We start from the raw sequence: 19,527 nt of genomic DNA, 5'->3' as shown, positions 1-19,527 counted from the left end.
ATCAGCAACATTTGCAGTGTGTGCGAGTGCACGGATTTGAGCATATACAGGTATGAACCAAGTTTCCTTGATCCACGTCTTCGATTCCTTGAACGATTGTGATTGTGAGAGACACTTGCCTAGCTCCATCTATTACTGTGCAATCTGGTTATCTCGACTAGTGTTGCTGAATTCCACATAATTTCATGATCGCCACCTGTTGTTGTCATTCCAATGACTTTGGCACCCCTCAATATGAATAAGTCTCTCTCTTCGTTGCATGTCTTGATCACAGCAGCGGTTTCCTCGACACGTTGCTCAAGCATACTTCTCCGCTGCAGAAGGTTGTCTTTAAACCTCGTCAGCCAAGCACTGTGGGAAGGTGAAGTAAAAGAGAGAAAGAAAAACGTCATTCATAACAAGTAATTTTGCTCAGATGATTAATGTATGATGATACACAGATGAGAAGAGATCTCATAAATTACAACAAACTCTCCAAACCATGGATATCATGCATTAACTACTCTCTAAGTAATGGTCCCTTGTCATATTACTGCCCTAATTCTCCTCTAGTTTACTCCCAGACTGTGGCCCCTGGTCCTGTCATTGTCCATTCCGGTGAAAAACTTTTTGTACTTATTTTGTCTATACATTTCATTATCTTAAACATCGCTCTCCTATCCCCTTATAATTGCCTCCTTTTTAATGTAAAAAGTCTGGTCTCCTTCAGCCTCTCATCGCTTACGGTACTCTAGCTAGCCTCAGATCTACTAGCTCTATGCTGAACTCTTTCTATGGCAACTATATCTGTATTCAGATATGGTGACCAAAATTATATATGATATTGGAGATGAGGCCTGCCTAGAATCCTATAGTGTAAACACTATCTCTTGATTTACAATTGATCTCCCAACGAAAACAACTGAAAACCCCATTAGCTTTACCTATGGCTGCCTTCTGGAGGGTGAGCCATAAGTCCAAGGACATTGTTTTAGCTGCTTATACAAGATTTGTTTATACCATGTATTTATACTGTTTTCTTTTCTTTTCAGATAATACAAATAATACATTAAACCAAGATGGCAGACACCAGTCCATTTACAGTGGAAGAGAGGCTGCTAGCAGTGGTGTGGTACCATGAGAGGATTAACGACATCAACAATTTTTTTTTCTTGCCCAATTTATCCCTAGATCATATAAAAAAAATTCATACTGATTGGATCAAGCGTTCTACTTGTCGATTTATGACGTCATAATGAAGGCATCTATGACACCATTAGCATATGTTATTCCCCATGCGGAGTACTTTGCAATGAGCCACCTTTCAATTTTTTCTATGGAGCGGTTTCGGAGATATGGAGGTCCAAAGTTTTTCCAAGATGGCACTTTGACCATGTGATCTAAAGCATCATAATTATCGTTACAAATTCTACAGGAGGAGCTGCTCCTATGTTGAAAATTTTGTGTCAATCTGACCAACGGAGGCAGAGAAAAATAATTTTAAAGGGAATAATCCCACAAAATGCAGGCAGAAGGGACATACATACATACATACATACATACATACATAAATACATAGATCAGAAGGACAGATAAACACTGTTCCAGACGGCATTGCCCTACAGGCTACGCAATAAAAAAAAGGTTCAAGCACTGATCCTTGCACTATTTGACTACGGTACTTAAAAACTCTCAGTCAAACATCCTGTCACCAGAGATGTCAAGAAAACAATTTAGCGAAGTCTCAAGCAAATCTCAAGTCACTGTAATATTACTTCAACTGGTTTCAATTGTCCCACATTCACTTATAAACTTTGGAGTCCCAGTTACAAAGGCTTCATTTATTGCAATGCATGTTCTGAAAAGCTGTTTAAATCATTTATTTTTGTCAGCTTCATCCATGTTTTGCTTTGCTCCCACCAAAAATAAATTTATGTTGCATTTACTTCTCATACCTACTCAAATGTATGTACATGTAACTCGTCAGGGCTGTAACGGCCATGGAACTTTTTATTCTCTCAGCTTTCTTAGCTGTTTTTATTGACTAATGAATTTGCTAAACAAGATCTCCCTTTTGTAAATTAGTGCTGACTACCTTTAATTTATTTGAAAATATTCAAACACTTCCCTACTTCCTTCCCTTCCCTTCCATTCAAACAGCCTGGTGTTGGCTTAGCGGTTAGGGTGCTGGCTTGGGATCCTAGGATCCTGGGTTGGAATCCCGGTCGATCGCTGAATTAACGCCAGGGGGGTTGACTCAGCCTGTCATCCTTCCGAGGTCGGCAAATTGAGTACCAGATTGCTGGGATGAATGATCACGGTGTGTACCCCGATTTAGAATAGGCACACCGTATCCCTGCGCATCGTAAGAGCGTGACCAAGGGTTGGCGTCAGGAAGGGCATCCGGCCATAAAAACATTGCCTCAAACAGGGAACCATGATCGTCATGGGGCCCGCAAGGCTAACCCCCGCTCTAGCGGGAAAATGGCCTTAAAACGATCATTCATTCATTCATTCCCTAGCCATTCCTTAGTTAATGTCTCCAACACCTCGAGCCCCCTACCTGGAACTCCAACAAAAGCCCTTCCTCATCCCTGAAGACGTGACATAAAATGACATTTTCGTTTTAAGTCAGATTGTAATCTTGATCAGTGAATCGTGCAAACAATATACATCAGATGATGATTAATATCTGCTCATGTATCACTTTAACAGCCCCAATTATTCCCATATTGTGGGGTCAGCCAGGCAAAGGGGTATAAATAGGTACCTCTGCAAGTCTCTGCATGTTTTTTGGGCAGCATTTCTAACCTTTGAATATTTTGCCAATGATCACAAAAGCTTGTAAGATCTTCAGATTAGAATGAAACAAATGCGAATCTTATGTGACATGAAACACAGCTTAATGTATGAACTAACTAGGCACAGAAATTAGCAAAATGCATATTATATAGCCATTATTATATATTCATTTAGCACGAAGCGCATGCTCAAAAAAGCCATGTAAAGCCGTGTTTATGTGAATGGACCGAATATTTGAAAGATGAAACATGATTAAAAAGTACAATGTTCATTTGAGCAGATGTTTGTAAACCGGAGAGTCCATGTACTGTATTAATTCCAATGTACAATACAGAATATATACAACAACACAACATGCATTTTAAAGGCCATTTTCCCTGCTAGAGCGGGGGTTAGCCTTTACAGATTACAGAATATATAATTGTGTGACAATACAGAATATATAAACAATGAAAAGTGTGTGAATTCAGTTAAATGTGATGCATTTAACATGGGCGAATGAACCTACCCCTTTCTCCACCCCTCCCCCCTCCCTATTTACATAAATTATTCCAAGATAAAATTCTCCATTTAACATCGTTTACACCTTTTCAAGAACACGTAATCACAATGTCAACCAGGATCAACTGTATATGCATGTGCCAAAATCTCCCAAAATGCATTTGTGTTTTTAACACTGATATACACTGCATTCAGAAAGTATTCAGACCACTTCACTTTTTCACATTTTGTTATGTTGCAGCCTTATGCTGAAATCGTTTAAATTCTTTTTTTCCCTCATAAATCTACACTCAATACCCCATAATGACAAAGAGAAAACAGGATTTTAGAAGGTTTTGCAAATTTATTAAAAAGAAAAAACTGAAATATCACATTCACATCAGTATTCAGACCCTTTGCTATGACACTTGAAATTTAGCTCAGATGCCTCCCATTTCTCTTGATCATCTTTGAGATGTTTCTACACCTTGATTAGAGTCCACCTGTGGTAAATTCAATTGATTGGACATGATTTGGAAAGGCACACACCTGTCTATATAAGGTCTCACAGCTGACAATGCATATCAGAGCAAAAACCAAGCCAAGAGGTTGAAGGAACTGCCTGCAGAGCTCAGAGACAGCATTCTGTCAAGACACAGATCTGGGGAAGCCTACAAAAATTTTTCTGCTGCATTGAAGGTTCCCAAGAGTACAGTGGCCTCCATAATTCTTAAATGGAAGAAGTTCGGAACAACCAGGACTCTTCCGAGAGCTGGCCGCCCGGCCAAACTGAGCAATCAGGGGAGAAGGGCCTTGGTAAGAGAGGTTACCAAGAACCCGATGGTCACTCTGGCTGAGCTCCAGAGATCCTGTGTGGAGATGAGAGAAACTTCCAGAAGGACAACCATCACTGCAACACTCCACAGATCTGGGCTTTCTGGCAGAGTGGCCAGACGTAAGCCTCTCCTCAGTGAAAGACACATGAAAGCCCACAGAATCTTGTTTCTCAGAGTATGAGAGTCCTTTAGGTGCTTTTTTGCAAACTCCGAGCGGGCTTTGGATTTATGCCAGGAAGAGGAACGACAGACGTGCTTTTTTTATTGTGAGGCAGTTGCAGGAGAAGTACATGGAGAAGAGGAAGAAGATGTTTCTTGGGTTTGTTGATCTGGAGAAAGCATTCGATAGGGTTCCATGTGAAGTAGTGACCTGGGCATTGAGGAAGTTAGGAGTGGAGGAATGGTTGATCAGAGTAGTGATGGCAATGTACAAAAGAGCGCGCACAGCTGTAAGGACGAAGGACGGGAACAGTGGTGAGTTTGAGGTGAAGGTGGGAGTGCTTCAGGGGTCGGTACTAAGTCCACTACTATTTGTAGCTGTGATAGGGGTACTGGCTCGGAACGTAAAGGAGGGTTTACCATGGGAGTTGTTGTACGCAGATGATCTGGTGTTGATTGCAGAAAGTATGGATGGACTGAAGGAGAAGATGAACAAGTGGAAGGAATGTATGGAGACGAAAGGTCTGAAGGTGAATATCGGAAAAACAAAGGTGATGGCAATGGTAAAGCATGTGGTGAGGTGGAAAGAACTGGGAAGTGGCCATGTGCTATGTGCAGGATGGGTGTCGGAGTGAACTCAATTCAATGTACAATGTGCGCTGAGTGGGTTCATCAAAAATGTAGTGGTTTGAGAGGGTCATTAACCAGTGTGGCAGCTACATTCAAGTGTAAGGTGTGCACAGAGGGAGCTGCAGATGGAGGAAATGTTGAGTTGGATCTTGGAGACGGCGTGAAGCTGGAAGGTGTGAAAACATTTTGTTACCTAGGAGACATGCTGAATGGAGAAGGTGGATCAGACTCGGCAACGGTTGCTCGAGTGAGATGTGCATGGAAGACGTTTCGGGAACTGAGTGGCGTGCTGACGAGGAGGGGAGTGTCGTTGAAGCTGAAGGGAAAGGTGTATGCTGCATGTGTGAGAAGTGTTATGATTTATGGGAGCGAGACATGGGTAATGAACGTAGAGCAGCAACGAAGGCTGGAAAGGGTGGAAATGCAAATGGTTCGGTGGATGTGTGGAGTATCGTTGAGAGAAAGGAAGCCAAATGATGAATTGCAAAAGATGATGGGAATAGAGCCTGTGATGGATGCTGTGAAGCGAAACAGTTTGAGATGGTTTGGTCATGTGTTGAGGAAGGATGAAAGTGACTGGTTGAGAAGAGTGATGGAAATGAATGTAGCAGGAAGTAGAGGACGGGGAAGACCGAGAAAGACTTGGCTAAAGATGGTGGCAGAAGAAATGCGGGCAAGGGGGTTAACAAGGAGAGATGCAGAAAATAGGGCAAAATGGAGAAGATTGTCATGGGGACCGCAAGGCTAACCCCCGCTCTTGCAGGGAAAATGGCCTTAAAATGCCTGCTGTTGTTGTTGTTGTATCAATCTACACTCAATACCCCATAATGACGAAGAGAAAACAGGATTTTAGAATGTTTTGCAAATTTATTAAAAAGAAAAAACTGAAATATCACTGAATTGAAAACTGAACTGAAAAAAACTGAAAAACTGAATGAGTGGAGATTGATGAGGGGAAAAATGAATTTAAACGATTTCAGCATAAAGCTGCAACATAACAAAATGTGAAAAAGTGAAGGGGTCTGAATACTTTCTGAATGCACTGTAAATCAGTACGATTATCCTTACCGTGATTTAAAAAAAAAAAAATTGCATTAAGCCATTTACAATCTCAGTTCCATTCGGTTTCTTTTCCGGTTTGACTTTACTGCTTCCGCTTCCGGTCTTGCCGGTGAGGTTTCGTTTATTCGCAGCTGTCTACGCTCTCCATCAAAATCGAAGTTAAGTAATTGTTCCCATTTGTATTTTCGTTATAACTGTATTTATTTTATGGTGTTGTACGTATCGTGTGTCCCGAGGAAGATTTTCGGTGCAAATCTTTCATACCTGTATAGAAAATCGTGTTAATTCGTGTCATGTCTTTTGAGGCCTTGTACAGTGTCCAACCTTGAGGCTTTGTTTTCCTCTCAGCGGTCCGTCGTTTGTGCTCCAATAACTTTCGTTCTCTGCTTTTCCCAGTCTTTTCACCCCATAGCCTACTTCCTTGTTTAAAATCAACTAAAAAAAAAACAAAAAAACAAAAAAAACATTTCCTTCTCTGTTCTTATTCTTTGTTCTCATTCGTTTATTCGTTCTTATTCGTTCGTTCGTTCTTCGACCACGTGTTTCTCCCCCATTTCCCCAGATAGTTTTCAATGTTATTAACCTTTAAATGTTTACACTTTCCCCTCAAGTTCTGTATTCCATCGTATATTATAACACCTTTTTCTTCTTCTTCTTTAAAAGGCTGCTTTCGACTTGCTCACCAAATCTATTCATCCCCAAAAAAATAAAATTCCATCTCTTTCAGTGCCTCTTCTCTACATTCCCTAAACTCTCCTGCACTCCATCCTCCCTCCAGCGTCCTCAAACGTATTTTTGACTCAAAGATCACAAGAAACTCATTTTGCAATAAATGTTCATTTCCCATTAATCGTACACTTTCTAAAATCCAATCTCACCCCTCCCCTCCAAATCTTCCCCATAACCCCTCCCATCCAAATCTTCCCCATCACCCATCCCTTTCAAATCTCCCCCCTTGCCCCTTTCTCTCCTAAGCTCCCCCCTCACCCCTCTCCTCCAAGACTCCTCCTCGCCCCGCCCCTCCTAGACTCCCCCCTCACCCCTCCCCTCCAAATCTCCCCCATATCCCATCCCTTTCAAATCCCTCCCCTTGTCCCTTCCCTCCTAATCTCCCCCCTCGCCCCTCCCCTTCAAATCTCCCCACCCTCATTTCTTCTCAATTTCCCCCCTCTCGCTCCCCCTCCTCAAAGTGTCCTCCCCGCTTCTTCCCCCTTCCAACTCTCACCTCCATCTCCCCCAACCTTCTGCCTCGCTCTTACCCCTCCTCAAATAACACCTCATTGTGCCTCACCCAATCACCATCAAACCTTTTGTCCGCCCCACCCTTCCCTTTCTCCGAGCTATTCTGAAATCTCTGACACACCTTCAACAGCTCTCCCTACCTCTTCCACCTCTTCCACATCTTACCCTACCCCTCCTCCCCCCTGTTCTGTATCCGATGCTCCCCCTTCCTCTTCATTAACAGTATGGACATCAAACATCTGGGGCCTTCGATCAAACTCAACTGATCTCTCCATACAGGTTGCTTCTGTCAAACCAGACGTGATCTGCTTAACAGAAACTTTCCTCCTTCATGATGTCTCTGATTCCTTCGTATCTCTCCCGGGTTACTCCCTCCTCCAGTATGATAGACCTGAGCCTCGTCCTGGAGGTGGGGTTGCTATCTTTATCAAAAACTCTCTTCCTCACTCGCCCTGCACTGCACTCTCTCCACCTCACCCCCAGGAATACCTCTGGCTGCGGCTTCCCCTTCGCTCCCACCTCTTGTTCATATGTGTGTTGTACCGTCCACCAAACAGTGATGACTCCATCTACATCTCGCTGTCTGATAATATGGACCAACTTCTGTCTACTCATCCCAACTCTCTCTTCCTCATATGTGGTGATTTCAATTGTCACCATGCCAGTTGGTTGGGTGTGGGTACCTCTCTCACCAGCCATGGCTCTTCAGCAAAGGACTTCTGCGACTTACTGGGACTGACACAATATGTCAATTTCCCGACCCGGATCTCAGTCAACGGAGCATCTTCTCTTCTGGACTTGGTTATGACTAACTTCCCTGAAAATGTCTGCTGCTCTTCTTCTGCTCCAATCGGCTCATCTGATCATGTGCTTGTTAAAGTGGACATCTCTCTCTGATTCTGATTCATTCTCAGGGAGCCTGCTCAGCGTCGACGAGTCTGGCATTTCACTCAGGCCAACTGGCACGGTCTTCAAGCAGCCATCAATCATCTGGACTGGTCTCCCATCTCTACCACCTCTGACATCAACTCATCCTGGGAATCTTTCCAAAGTAAATTGCTCTCTCTCATGCACAGATTTATCCCATCTCGTCTTCAGTTGTCATACCCTTCCTCCTGTCCATGGTACACGGAATCTTGTGGTGAGGCTGTTGCCCAGAAACAACTTGGCTTCGTCTCCTGGAAAGCAAATCCAATGGAAGGAAATCTCATTTCCTTTCACAAAGCCCGAAACAAGTGTGTGTCCACCCTCAGGAAAGCCAGGAAACAATATCTCTCCGTTCGCAAGTCCGAACTCTCTTATCTGTCTCCCTCTTCCAAATCCTGGTGGCGTCTGGTCAAATCTGTTTCTGGTGTTTGTTCCCCCTCCATCCCCTCCCTTACCTCAAACGGCTACACAGCTGACTCCGCACGTGAAAAAGCTGAATGCCTCAACTCTGTGTTTGCCTCTAAATCTTGTGTCCCAAACCCATCCCTCTCTGTACCCACCATACCCAGTCGTACCCAGCTGCTCCTGGACTCCGTGTCCTTTCCTCCTGACAAGGTGGAAAAGTTTCTTTCAACCCTCGCCTCTGATTCTGCAACTGGACCTGACGGCATCAGCCCACGGGTCCTAAAATCCTGTTCTTCCGCTCTTTCACTCCCTCTCTCTGTTCTCTTCACCCTCTCTTTTGCTCAAGGTCAACTGCCATCTGCTTGGAAATCAGCCAACATCACCGCTTTGCACAAAAAAGGTGCAAAAACAGATCCTAGCAACTACAGACCAATCAGCCATCTCCCAATTATCAGCAAAATCAATGGAATCCATCATTGCTTAGGATATGAAATCTTTCCTCTTCTCCAATGGCTTGATCTCTGATCATCAATTTCGTTTCAGACCAGGTCACTCTACTCTGGACATGCTGCTTCTGCTGTCTCAACAATGGATGGAGGTCCTCAATGCCAAACAGGAAATTAGAGCTGTCTCCCTCGACATATCATGTGCCTTCGATACGGTCTGGCACCCCGCTCTGCTCACCAAACTCTCCTCCTTTGGTATCCATGGAAATCTCCACGCATGGCTGGCGGACTTCCTCTCTCGTCGTCGTCAACGTGTGGCCCTGAATGGGTTTCTCTCATCTCCTCTTCCTGTTCAGGCTGGAGTTCCCCAAGGCAGTGTTCTGGGCCCTGTGCTTTTTCTGGTCTTCATCAATGATCTATTCAATGATCAATTCAATTCAATTCTATCTATTCAATGATCAAATTCAATTCATCAATGATCTTCATCAATAGATTCATGGGGGGGACGGAGGGGACGGGGGGGGGGGGGGGGGGGGATGGGGGAGATGGGGGAGAGTTGGAGTCACTCAAGAACAGTTAGAAATATATAGCTTAGTATGCTCTGTGTGGGTTGACTTCCGGTTCCTCGGGCGAGTGAGGCGTGCTTCGAGCTCTCCACGGCATCGAAGTTTGAGTGTTTTCCCATTCTTGTCCTTGTCAAATTTCCACTGGTTATTTTGCTGTGTACGTGTTATTGTGTGTTTCTAGTTGGTGTTGGTTTGTGGTTCGTGCAAACTTGTGTGTAATTAATCGTTTTCTGGGTCGTACCTCGTGTGCGGCCTGGTGACTTGGGGCTTCCCTCCCCCCTTCGGGGTTTTGTCGGTTTGGGTTATTTCCTTTACTGTATTGCTTGTTTCTTTTATTTTGTTTTCTCCCCCTCGCCTCACCTCCCGAGACAAAGAATTCTATATTGATTCTTTCTCTCCTCCCGGACACGTGCTTGTTCGCTCTCCTCCTCGTCTCGGCTTGTGCCCCGCCCCCTGTATCTCGTTTTCTGACGCCTCTGCTCCTTCTTTCTCAAATCCACGTTCTCGCTTGGAGACTTTTCCCGGATTGTTTTTACATGGTTTTCATGGTTCTGTTTGGATATTGTTGGAATATGTTTAAACCGCAGCCGTGATGCTGACGCCCCCCCCCCCCCCCCCTCTCCAGAATTTCCATGTTTTAAACGTTTCCCAGTGTGCACCCTGGTCAGAATAGGTACACCGTATCCCTGCGTGCCGTAAGCTACGACTAAGAGGGTTGGCGTCAGGAAGGGCATCCGGCCATAAAAACATTGCCTCAAAAAGAGAACCATGACAATTACAACTACAGATGGGCAGGGTACAGCCCGAAGTGGAGATCGGTTTCTGAGGTTTGGGACATGGAATGTAGGGACAATGACAGAGAGATCAGGAGAAGTGGTGGAAGTATTGGTCAGAAGAAGAGTGGACATATGTTGTGTGCAAGAGACGAGATGGAAGGGAAGTGGTGTGAAAATGGTGAAGGGTAGGCAGGGACAGAAATACAAGTTTGTGTGGCAAGGGTGCCCGGAGGGCGTGAATGGTGTTGGTGTCCTGTTTTCTGAGGAGTTTGTAGACAGTGTGGTGAGTGTGACTAGAGTGAGTGATAGGTTGATGATGGTGAAAATGATGATTGGAAAGCTCTTGGTGGACGTCATCTCGGGATATGCTCCGCAGGTTGGTCGAAGCGATGAAGAGAAGGACAAGTTCTGGTATGCGATAGAGAAGCTGATGGAAAACGTGAAAGATGAGGAAGTTGTTGTGGTGGGAGGAGACCTGAATGGACATGTGGGAAGGAGTATGGATGGTTTTGAGGGAGTTCATGGGGGTTACGGATATGGTGTGAGAAATGGAGAAGGTGAAAGGATTTTGGAGTTTGCTGATGGAGCTGATTTGTTGATTTGTAATACTCAGTTCCAGAAAGAGGACAATAAGCTTGTTACATACACGTCAAGTGGGTCGACGACAACCGTTGACTACCTGATGGTGCGTCGGCGAGATAGGGGGCACCTCCGGGACACAAAGGTGATCCCGGGGGAGGAGGCTGTTTCACAGCACCACTTGGTTGTCTGCGACATAAGGGTGAAAGGTGCGAGGAGAGCTCGGCGGGTGAAGTACCAACCGAGAATGAAGGTGTGGAGGTTGAAAGAGGTGACAGTAAGGGAGGCATTAAAAGAGAGGCTGAGTAGGGTAGAGGATGATGTGGTTGAGCTTGAAAGTGGTTGGATGTCAATGAAAGCTCGTCTGTTGGGAGCCGTTGGTGAGGTATGTGGATGGACAAAAGGACCACCGAGGCACTCGGAAACATGGTGGTGGGATGTTGAAGTTGGAAAGAGGATTGACGAGAAGAGGAAGAAGTTCAAAGAGTGGCAGAAGGCGAAGGGTACGGGAGCAGAAACAGCAGAGCATGAAAGTTATAAGGCAGCCAGGAAGGCTGCAAAGAAAGAGGTAGCAAAGGCGCAGGAGGCATGTAGGAAAATGTTCGGAGAACGCTTGGATTCGGAAGAGGGTCAGAAAGCAGTATTCAGGATTGCAAAGCACATAGCGAAAGAGAGTTGTGATGTGATGGGGGTGAGTTGCTTGAAGGATGAAGTGGGACAAATCGTTGTCGACCCAGATGGAATTAAAGGAAGATGGAAAAGATATATGGAAATGCTGTTGAATACAGAGAATGAATGGGATGGCAACATAGAGAGTAACCCAGTTTTAAGACCGGCAGAGAAGATAACTGAGAAGGAAGTTGAGGAAGCGATAAAAGCAATATAAAAAAAAAAAAATAATAACCACCTTTAGAGGCCATTTTTCCCCGCAAGCGGGGGTTGGCCTTTTTCGAGAACCGTGGTTGTTGTTGTTTTTTTGGTCCCCTTTTTGAAGCAATGTTTTACGGCCGGATGCCCTTCCTGACGCCAACCCTTTTTGCCGCCTTTAACGACAAACAGGGAATTACCAGTGAACTGGTACTCAATTAGCCGACCTCGGAAGGATGACAGGCTGAGTCAACCCCCCTGGCGTTAATTCAGCGATCGACCGGGATTCGAACCCAGGATCCTAGGATCCTACGCCGGCACCCTAGCCGCTAGCCCAACACCAAGGAAGCGATAAAAGCAATGAAGAGTGGAAAAGCGGGAGGGCCGACGGGAGTTGCGTGAGATATGTTGAAGGCAGCAGGAAGTTGGGGTGTGAAGAGAATGACAGAGATCTGTAATCTGGTGGTGAAAGAAGGCCGCATTCCAGTGAATTGGGAACTGAGTACCCTCGTCCCTCTATACAAGGGGAAAGGTGACCCTCTGGAGTGTGGCTCGTACCGAGCGATAAAGTTATTGGAGCATGGAATGAAGGTATTGGAAAGGGTGTTGGAGAGGAGGATAAGGAAGAAAGTGAAGATTGACGAAATGCAGTTTGGATTTATGCCAGGAAGAGGAACGACAGATGCGCTTTTCATTGTGAGGCAGTTGCAGGAGAAGTACATGGATAAGAGGAAGAAGTTGTTTTTTGGGTTTGTTGATCTGGAGAAAGCATTCGATAGGGTTCCACGCAAAGTATTGACATGGGCATTGAGGAAGTTAGGAGTGGAGGAATGGTTGATCAGAGTAGTGATGGCAATGTACAAAAGAGCGCGCACAGCTGTAAGGACGAAGGACAGGAACAGTGGTGAGTTTGAGGTGAAGGTGGGAGTGCATCAGGGGTCGGTACTAAGTCCACTACTATTTGTAGCTGTGATGGAGGTGCTGGCTCAGAACGTAAAGGAAGGTTTACCGTGGGAGTTGTTGTATGCAGATGATCTGGTGTTGATTGCGGAAAGTATGGATGGACTGAAGGAAAAGATGAACAAGTGGAAGGAATGTATGGAGACAAAAGGTCTGAAGGTGAATATCGGAAAGACAAAGGTGATGGCAAGTGGTAAAGCATGTGGTGAGGTGGAAAGAACAGGGAAGTGGCCATGTGCTGTGTGCAGGAAGGGTGTCGGAGTGAACTCCATTCAATGTACAATGTGTGCTGAGTGGGTTCATCAAAAATGTAGTGGTCTGAGAGGGTAATTTACCAGTGTGGCAGCTACATTCAAATGTAAGGTGTGCACAGAGGGAGCTGCAGATGGAGGAAATGTTGAGTTGGATCTTGGAGACGGCGTGAAGCTGGAAGGTGTGAAAACATTTTGCTACCTCGGAGACATGCTGAATGGAGAAGGTGGATCAGACTCGGCAACGGCTGCTCGAGTGAGATGTGCATGGAAGAAGTTTCGGGAACTGAGTGGCGTGCTGATGAGGAGGAGAGTGTCGCTGAAGCTGAAGGGAAAGGTGTATGCTGCATGTGTGAGAAGTGTTATAATTTATGGGAGCGAGACATGGGTAATGAACGTAGAGCAGCAACGAAGGCTGGAAAGGGTGGAAATGCGAATGGTTCGATGGATGTGCGGAGTATCGTTGAGAGAGAGGAAGACAAATGATGAATTGCGAAAGATGATGGGAATATTGCCTGTGATTGATGCTGTGAAGAGGAACAGGTTGAGATGGTTTGGTCATGTATTGAGGAAGGATGAAAGTGACTGGTTGAGAAGAGTGATGGAAGTTAATGTAGAAGGAAGTAGAGGACGGGGAAGACCGAGAAAGACTTGGCTAAAGATGGTGGAAGAAGAAATGCGGGCAAGGGGGTTAACAAGGAGAGATGCAGAAAATAGGGCAAAATGGAGAAGATTGTCATGGGGACCGCAAGGCTAACCCCCGCTCTAGCAGGGAAAATGGCCTTAAAATGCATGTTGTTGTTGTTGTATCAATGATCTCTCTGACTCTCTTGAAAATCCTCTCTATCTCTTTGCTGATGACTCCACTCTCTGCCACTCCATTCCTCATCCCTCAGATCGGCAGTCTGCAGCCTCCTCACTCTCTGCAGACCTGGACAAAATCACAGACTGGGCAAACAAGTGGAACATATCTTTCAATCCTGAAAAATCTCACACTCTTACGATGTCTCTCCGAAAAGACCGACTGGACAACCCTCCCATCTACTTTCTGAATAATCCTCTCCAAGAAGTTCTGTCACTCAAGCTTTTGGGTCTCACTATCTGCCATGATCTTTCCTGGGAAAACCACATTTCCAAGCTGGCCTCCAAAGCCAGTTGCCGACTGGGCATCCTCCGTCGTGCGAAGTCCTTCCTTGGCACACCTGAGCTCCTCACCACATACAAGGCTTTCATCCGCAGCTCAATGGAATACTGCTCTCCCCTCTGGGCTGGTGCTCCTGCCTCACACCTAGCTCGTCTTCACGCTGTTGAAACCAAAGCGTTCAGAATTATTGGAATCTCCCGCGATGACGCTATCTCCGGGGGCCTTTCACTTACTCACCGCAGGCAGGTCGGTGGTCTTTCCGTCTTCCACCGACTCCTCTCCGGCCTTGCTCCCCCAGCTCTCTCTGGGCTCTGTCCCCCAAATATTCCTGCAGGTCGCACAAGATCTGCCTGCAACCCTCTTATGGTTAAACTGCCAAAATCAAGACTCTCTGCCCACCTTCACTCCTTCATTCCTCTTTTCTCCTGCCTCTGGAACAAACTCCCTCACTCTCTTCAATCCCACTCCTCCCTCCAGGTCTTTAAAATGGCTGTTCACCACCATCTCTTATCTTCCCCAATCCAAAACCTTGATCTTTTCTACCCCCGCTAATTTCACCCCAAATCCACTTTTTTGAGGTGACTTTTGTCTTCTTTCCTGGCAGATCTCGCGAGATCTTGGAGACGGCGGCAGGGATTTTCAAAGCTCCACACGGTCTCCACGTTTTTCGAAGTTAAGTCTGTTCACAATTGTATTTTGTCGAAACTGTATTTATCTTTCGGTGTGTGAAGTTATTGTGTGCAACTTTGGTTGTTTCTCGGTGTTTATCTTTCATAAATTGATCGTCTGTTTGCCGTGTCGCGAGCAAGGCCTTGTACAGTGTGCACTGTACAACCTTGAGGCTTTGTTTTTCTCTCAGTGGTCCGTCGTTTGTGATCCAATAACTTTCGTTCTCTGTATTCCCAGGCTTTTCACCCATAGCCTACTTCCTTGTGTAAATCTCAACTCAAAAAAAAAAAAAAAAAAAAAAAAAAAAAAAAAAAAAAAACATTTCCTTCTCTGTTCTCATTCGTTTATTCATTCTTATTCGTTGTTTCGTTCTTCGACCACGTGTTTCTCCCCCATTTCCCCAGATAGTTTTCACTCATTAACCTTCAATGTTTACACTTTCCCCTCAAGTTATGTATTCCGTCATATTTTATAACACCTTTTTCTTCTTCTTCTTTAAAAGGCTGCTTTCGACTTGCTCACCAAATCAATTAATCCCAAAAAAAATATCCATCTCCTATAGTGCCTTTTTTCTACATTCCCTAAACTCTCCTGCACTCCATCCTCCATCCAGCGTCCTTAAACGTATTTTTAACTCGAAGATCACAAGAAACTCATTTTGCAATAAATGTTCGTTTCCCATAAATCGTACACTTTCAAAAATCCAATCTCACCCCTCCCCTCCAAATCTTCCCCATAACCCCTCCCCTCCAAATCTTCCCCATCACCCCTCCCCTCCAAATCTTCCCCATCACCCATCCCTTTCAAATCTCCCCCCTTGCCCCCTCCCTCCTAAACTACCTCCTAACCCCTCCCCGCCAAGACGCCCCCTCGCCCCTCCCCTCCTAGACTCCTGCCTCACCCCTCCCCTCCAAATCTCCCCCATATCCCATCCCTTTCAAATCCCTCCCCTTGTCCCTTCCCTCCCAAACTCCCCCCTCACCCCTCCCCTTCAAATCTCCCCACCCTCATTGCTTCTCAATTTCCCCCCGCTCACTCCCCCTCCTCAAAGTGTCCTCCCCGCTTCTTCCCCCTTCAAACTCTCACCTCCATCTCCCCCAACCTTCTGCCTCGCTCTTCCCCCTCCTCAAATAACACCTCATTGTGGCTCACCCAATCACCATCAAACCTTTTGTCCGCCCCATCCTTCCCTTTCTCCGAGCTATTCTGAAATCTCTGACACACCTTCAACAGCTCTCCCTACCTCTTCCACCTCTTCCACATCTTACCCTACCCCTCCTCCCCCCTGTTCTGTATCTGATGCTCCCCCTTCCTCTTCATTAACGGTATGGACCTCAAACATCCGGGGCCTTCGTTCAAACTTAACTGATCTCTCCATACAGGTTGCTTCTGTCAAACCAGACGTGATCTGCTTAACAGAAACTTTCCTCCTTTATGATGTCTCTGATTCCATAGTATCTCTCCCGGGCTACTCCCTCCTCCGGTATGATAGACCTGAGCCTCGTCCTGGAGGCGGGGTTGCTATCTTTATCAAAAACTCTCTTCCTCACTCGCCCTGCACTGCACTCTCTCCACCTCACCCCCAGGAATACCTCTGGCTACGGCTTCCCCTTCGCTCCCACCTCTTGTTCATATGTGTGTTGTACCGTCCACCAAACAGTGATGACTCCATCTACATCTCGCTGTCTGATGATATGGACCAACTTCTATCTACTCATCCCAACTCTCTCTTCCTCATATGTGGTGATTTCAACTGTCATCATGCCAGTTGGCTGGGTGTGGGTACCTCTCTCACCAGCCATGGCTCCTCAGCAAAGGACTTCTGCGACTCACTGGGACTGACACAATCTGTCAATTTCCCGACCCGGATCTCAGTCAACGGAACATCTTCTCTTCTGGACTTGGTTATGACTAACTTCCCTGAAAATGTCTGCTGCTCTTCTTCTGCTCCGATCGGATCATCTGATCATGTCCTTGTTAAAGTGGACATCTCTCTGACCATCCTCAGGGAGCCTGCTCAGCGTAGACGAGTCTGGCATTTCACTCAGGCCAACTGGCACGGTCTTCAAGCAGCCATCAATCATCTGGACTGGTCTCCCATCTCTACCACCTCTGACATCAACTCATCCTGGGAATTCTTCCAAAGTAAATTGCTCTCTCTCATGCACAGATTTATCCCATCTCGTCTTCAGTTGTCATACCCTTCCTCCCGTCCATGGTACACGGAATCTTGTGGTGAGGCTGTTGCCCAGAAACAACTTGCCTTCGTCTCCTGGAAAGCAAATCCAACGGAAGGAAATCTCATTTCCTTTCACAAAGCCCGAAACAAGTGTGTGTCCACCCTCAGGAGAGCCAGGAAACAATATCTCTCCGTTCTCAAGACCGAACTCTCTTATCTGTCTCCCTCTTCCAAATCCTGGTGGCGTCTGGTCAAATCCGTTTCTGGTGTTTGTTCCCCCTCCATCCCCTCCCTTACCTCAAACGGCTACACAGCTGACTCCGCACGTGAAAAAGCTGAATGCCTCAACTCTGTGTTTGCCTCTAAATCTTGTGTCCCAAACCCATCCCTCTCTGTACCAACCATACCCAGTCGTACCCTGCTGCTCCTGGACTCCGTGTCCTTTCCTCCTGACAAGGTGGAAAAGTTTCTGTCAACCCTCGACTCTGATTCTGCAACTGGACCCGACGGCATCAGCCCACGGGTCCTAAAATCCTGCTCTGCTGCTCTATCTCACCCTCTCTCTGTTCTCTTCACCCTCTCTTTTGCTCAAGGTCAACTGCCATCTGCTTGGAAATCAGCCAACATCACCGCTTTGCACAAAAAAGGTGCAAAAACAGATCCTAGCAACTACAGACCAATCAGCCTTCTCCCAATTATCAGCAAAGTCATGGAATCCATCATTGCTTCTGATATGAAATCTTTCCTCTTCTCCAATGGCTTGATCTCTGATCATCAATTTGGTTTCAGACCAGGTCACTCTACTCTGGACATGCTGCTTCTGCTGTCTCAACAATGGATGGAGGTCCTCAATGCCAAACAGGAAATTAGAGCTGTCTCCCTCGACATATCACGTGCCTTCGACACGGTCTGGCACCCCGCTCTGCTCACCAAACTCTCCTCCTTTGGTATCCATGGAAATCTCCACGCATGGCTGGCGGACTTCCTCTCTAGTCGTCGTCAACGTGTGGCCCTGAATGGGTTTCTCTCATCTCCTCTTCCTGTTCAGGCTGGAGTTCCCCAAGGCAGTGTTCTGGGCCCCGTGCTTTTTCTGGTCTTCATCAATGATCTCTCTGACTCTCTCGAAAATCCTCTCTATCTCTTTGCTGATGACTCCACTCTCTGCCACTCCATTCCTCTTCCCTCAGATCGGCAGTCTGCTGCCTCCTCACTCTCTGAAGACCTGGACAAAATCACAGACTGGTCAAACAAGTGGAACATGTCTTTCAATCCTGACAAATCTCACACTCTTACTATGTCTCTCCGAAAAGATCGACTGGACAACCCTCCCATCTACTTTCTCAACAATCCTCTCCAAGAAGTTCTGTCGGTCAAGGTTTTGGGTCTCACTATCTGCCATGATCTTTCTTGGGAAAACCACATTTCCAAGCTGGCCTCCAAAGCCAGTCGCCGACTGGGCATCCTCCGTCGTGCGAAGTCCTTCCTCGGCACACCTGAGCTCCTCACCACATACAAGGCTTTCATCCGCAGCTCAATGGAATACTGTTCTCCCCTATGGGCCGGTGCTCCTGCCTCACACCTAGCTCGGCTTCACGCTGTTGAAACCAAAGCTTTCAGAATTATTGGAATCTCCCGCGATGAAGCTATCTCTGAGGGCCTTTCACTCACTCACCGCAGGCAGGTAGGTGGTCTTTCTGTCTTCTACCGACTCCTCTCCGGCCTTGCACCCCCAGCTCTCTCTGTGCTCTGTCCCCCAAATATTCCTACAGGTCGCACAAGATCTGCCAGCAACCCTCTGATGGTTAAACTGCCGAAATCTCGGCTCTCCGCTCACCTTCACTCTTTCATTCCTCTTTTCTCCCGCCTCTGGAACAAACTCCCTCACTCCCTTCAATCCCACTCCTCCCTCCAGGTCTTTAAAACAGCTGTTCACCACCATCTCCTTTCTTCCCCCATCCAAAACCTTGATCTTTTCTACCCCCGCTAATTCACCCCAGATCCACCTTGTTTGAAATTCCAACTTCTTTCCTGGAAGTCCTGGCAGTGTCCATATGTTTTATACCTCTCCCACTGCCCCCTTCCCACGCCCCCCCCCCCCAAAGCCCTCGCCCTCTCTCAGATCTCTCGATGTCTCCATGTCTCTCGGTCCCTGCTCTCAAATGTTGTGTTTGTGTCCTTCCCCCTCTCTCCCCATCTTGTCTACCGCTCCCTATGTTATATGTTTTATGTGTCGGTTTGTCTTTCTGTGTGATTAATGTTCGCTCTTTCACGAGCCTCGATCTTGTATACAAAAAAAAAAAAAAAAAAAAAAAAAAAAAGTCCTTGGTGTCCTTGCGTTTTCTACCTATCCTGCCTTCCCCCAGGCCCTCTCCCTCCCACACATCTCCCGATGTCCCTGCTCTCAAATGTTGTGTTTGTGTGCTTCCTCCCCTTCTCTCCCCATCTTGTCGACCGCTCCCCTTTTTATATACTTTGTTTGCTTGTTTGTTTGATTTGTTTGTTTGATAAATGTTAGCTCTTTCACGAGCCTCGACTCTGTATACAAAAAAAAAAAAAAAAAACCCACTG

The 19,527-nt window shown here is 46.2% G+C and overlaps 1 protein-coding gene across 1 annotated transcript in view; it reads right to left on the bottom strand.

Moving 5' to 3' along the window:
* The window catches only part of LOC137430743 (NFX1-type zinc finger-containing protein 1-like), a 207,167-nt gene that overhangs the window by 42,100 nt on the left and 145,540 nt on the right, over positions 1–19,527 (bottom strand). Inside the window, exon 12 of the mRNA XM_068121518.2 lies at positions 197–351. Coding sequence (XP_067977619.2) covers positions 197–351 — 155 coding nt within the window. The remainder of the gene's footprint in view (positions 1–196; positions 352–19,527) is intronic.

This window comes from Myxine glutinosa, chromosome 7 (genome assembly GCF_964187855.1).
Source record: "Myxine glutinosa chromosome 7, kmMyxGlut1.1, whole genome shotgun sequence".
Lineage (NCBI taxonomy): Eukaryota > Metazoa > Chordata > Myxini > Myxiniformes > Myxinidae > Myxine > Myxine glutinosa.
This window is presented reverse-complemented; position numbering and strand designations above follow the sequence as displayed.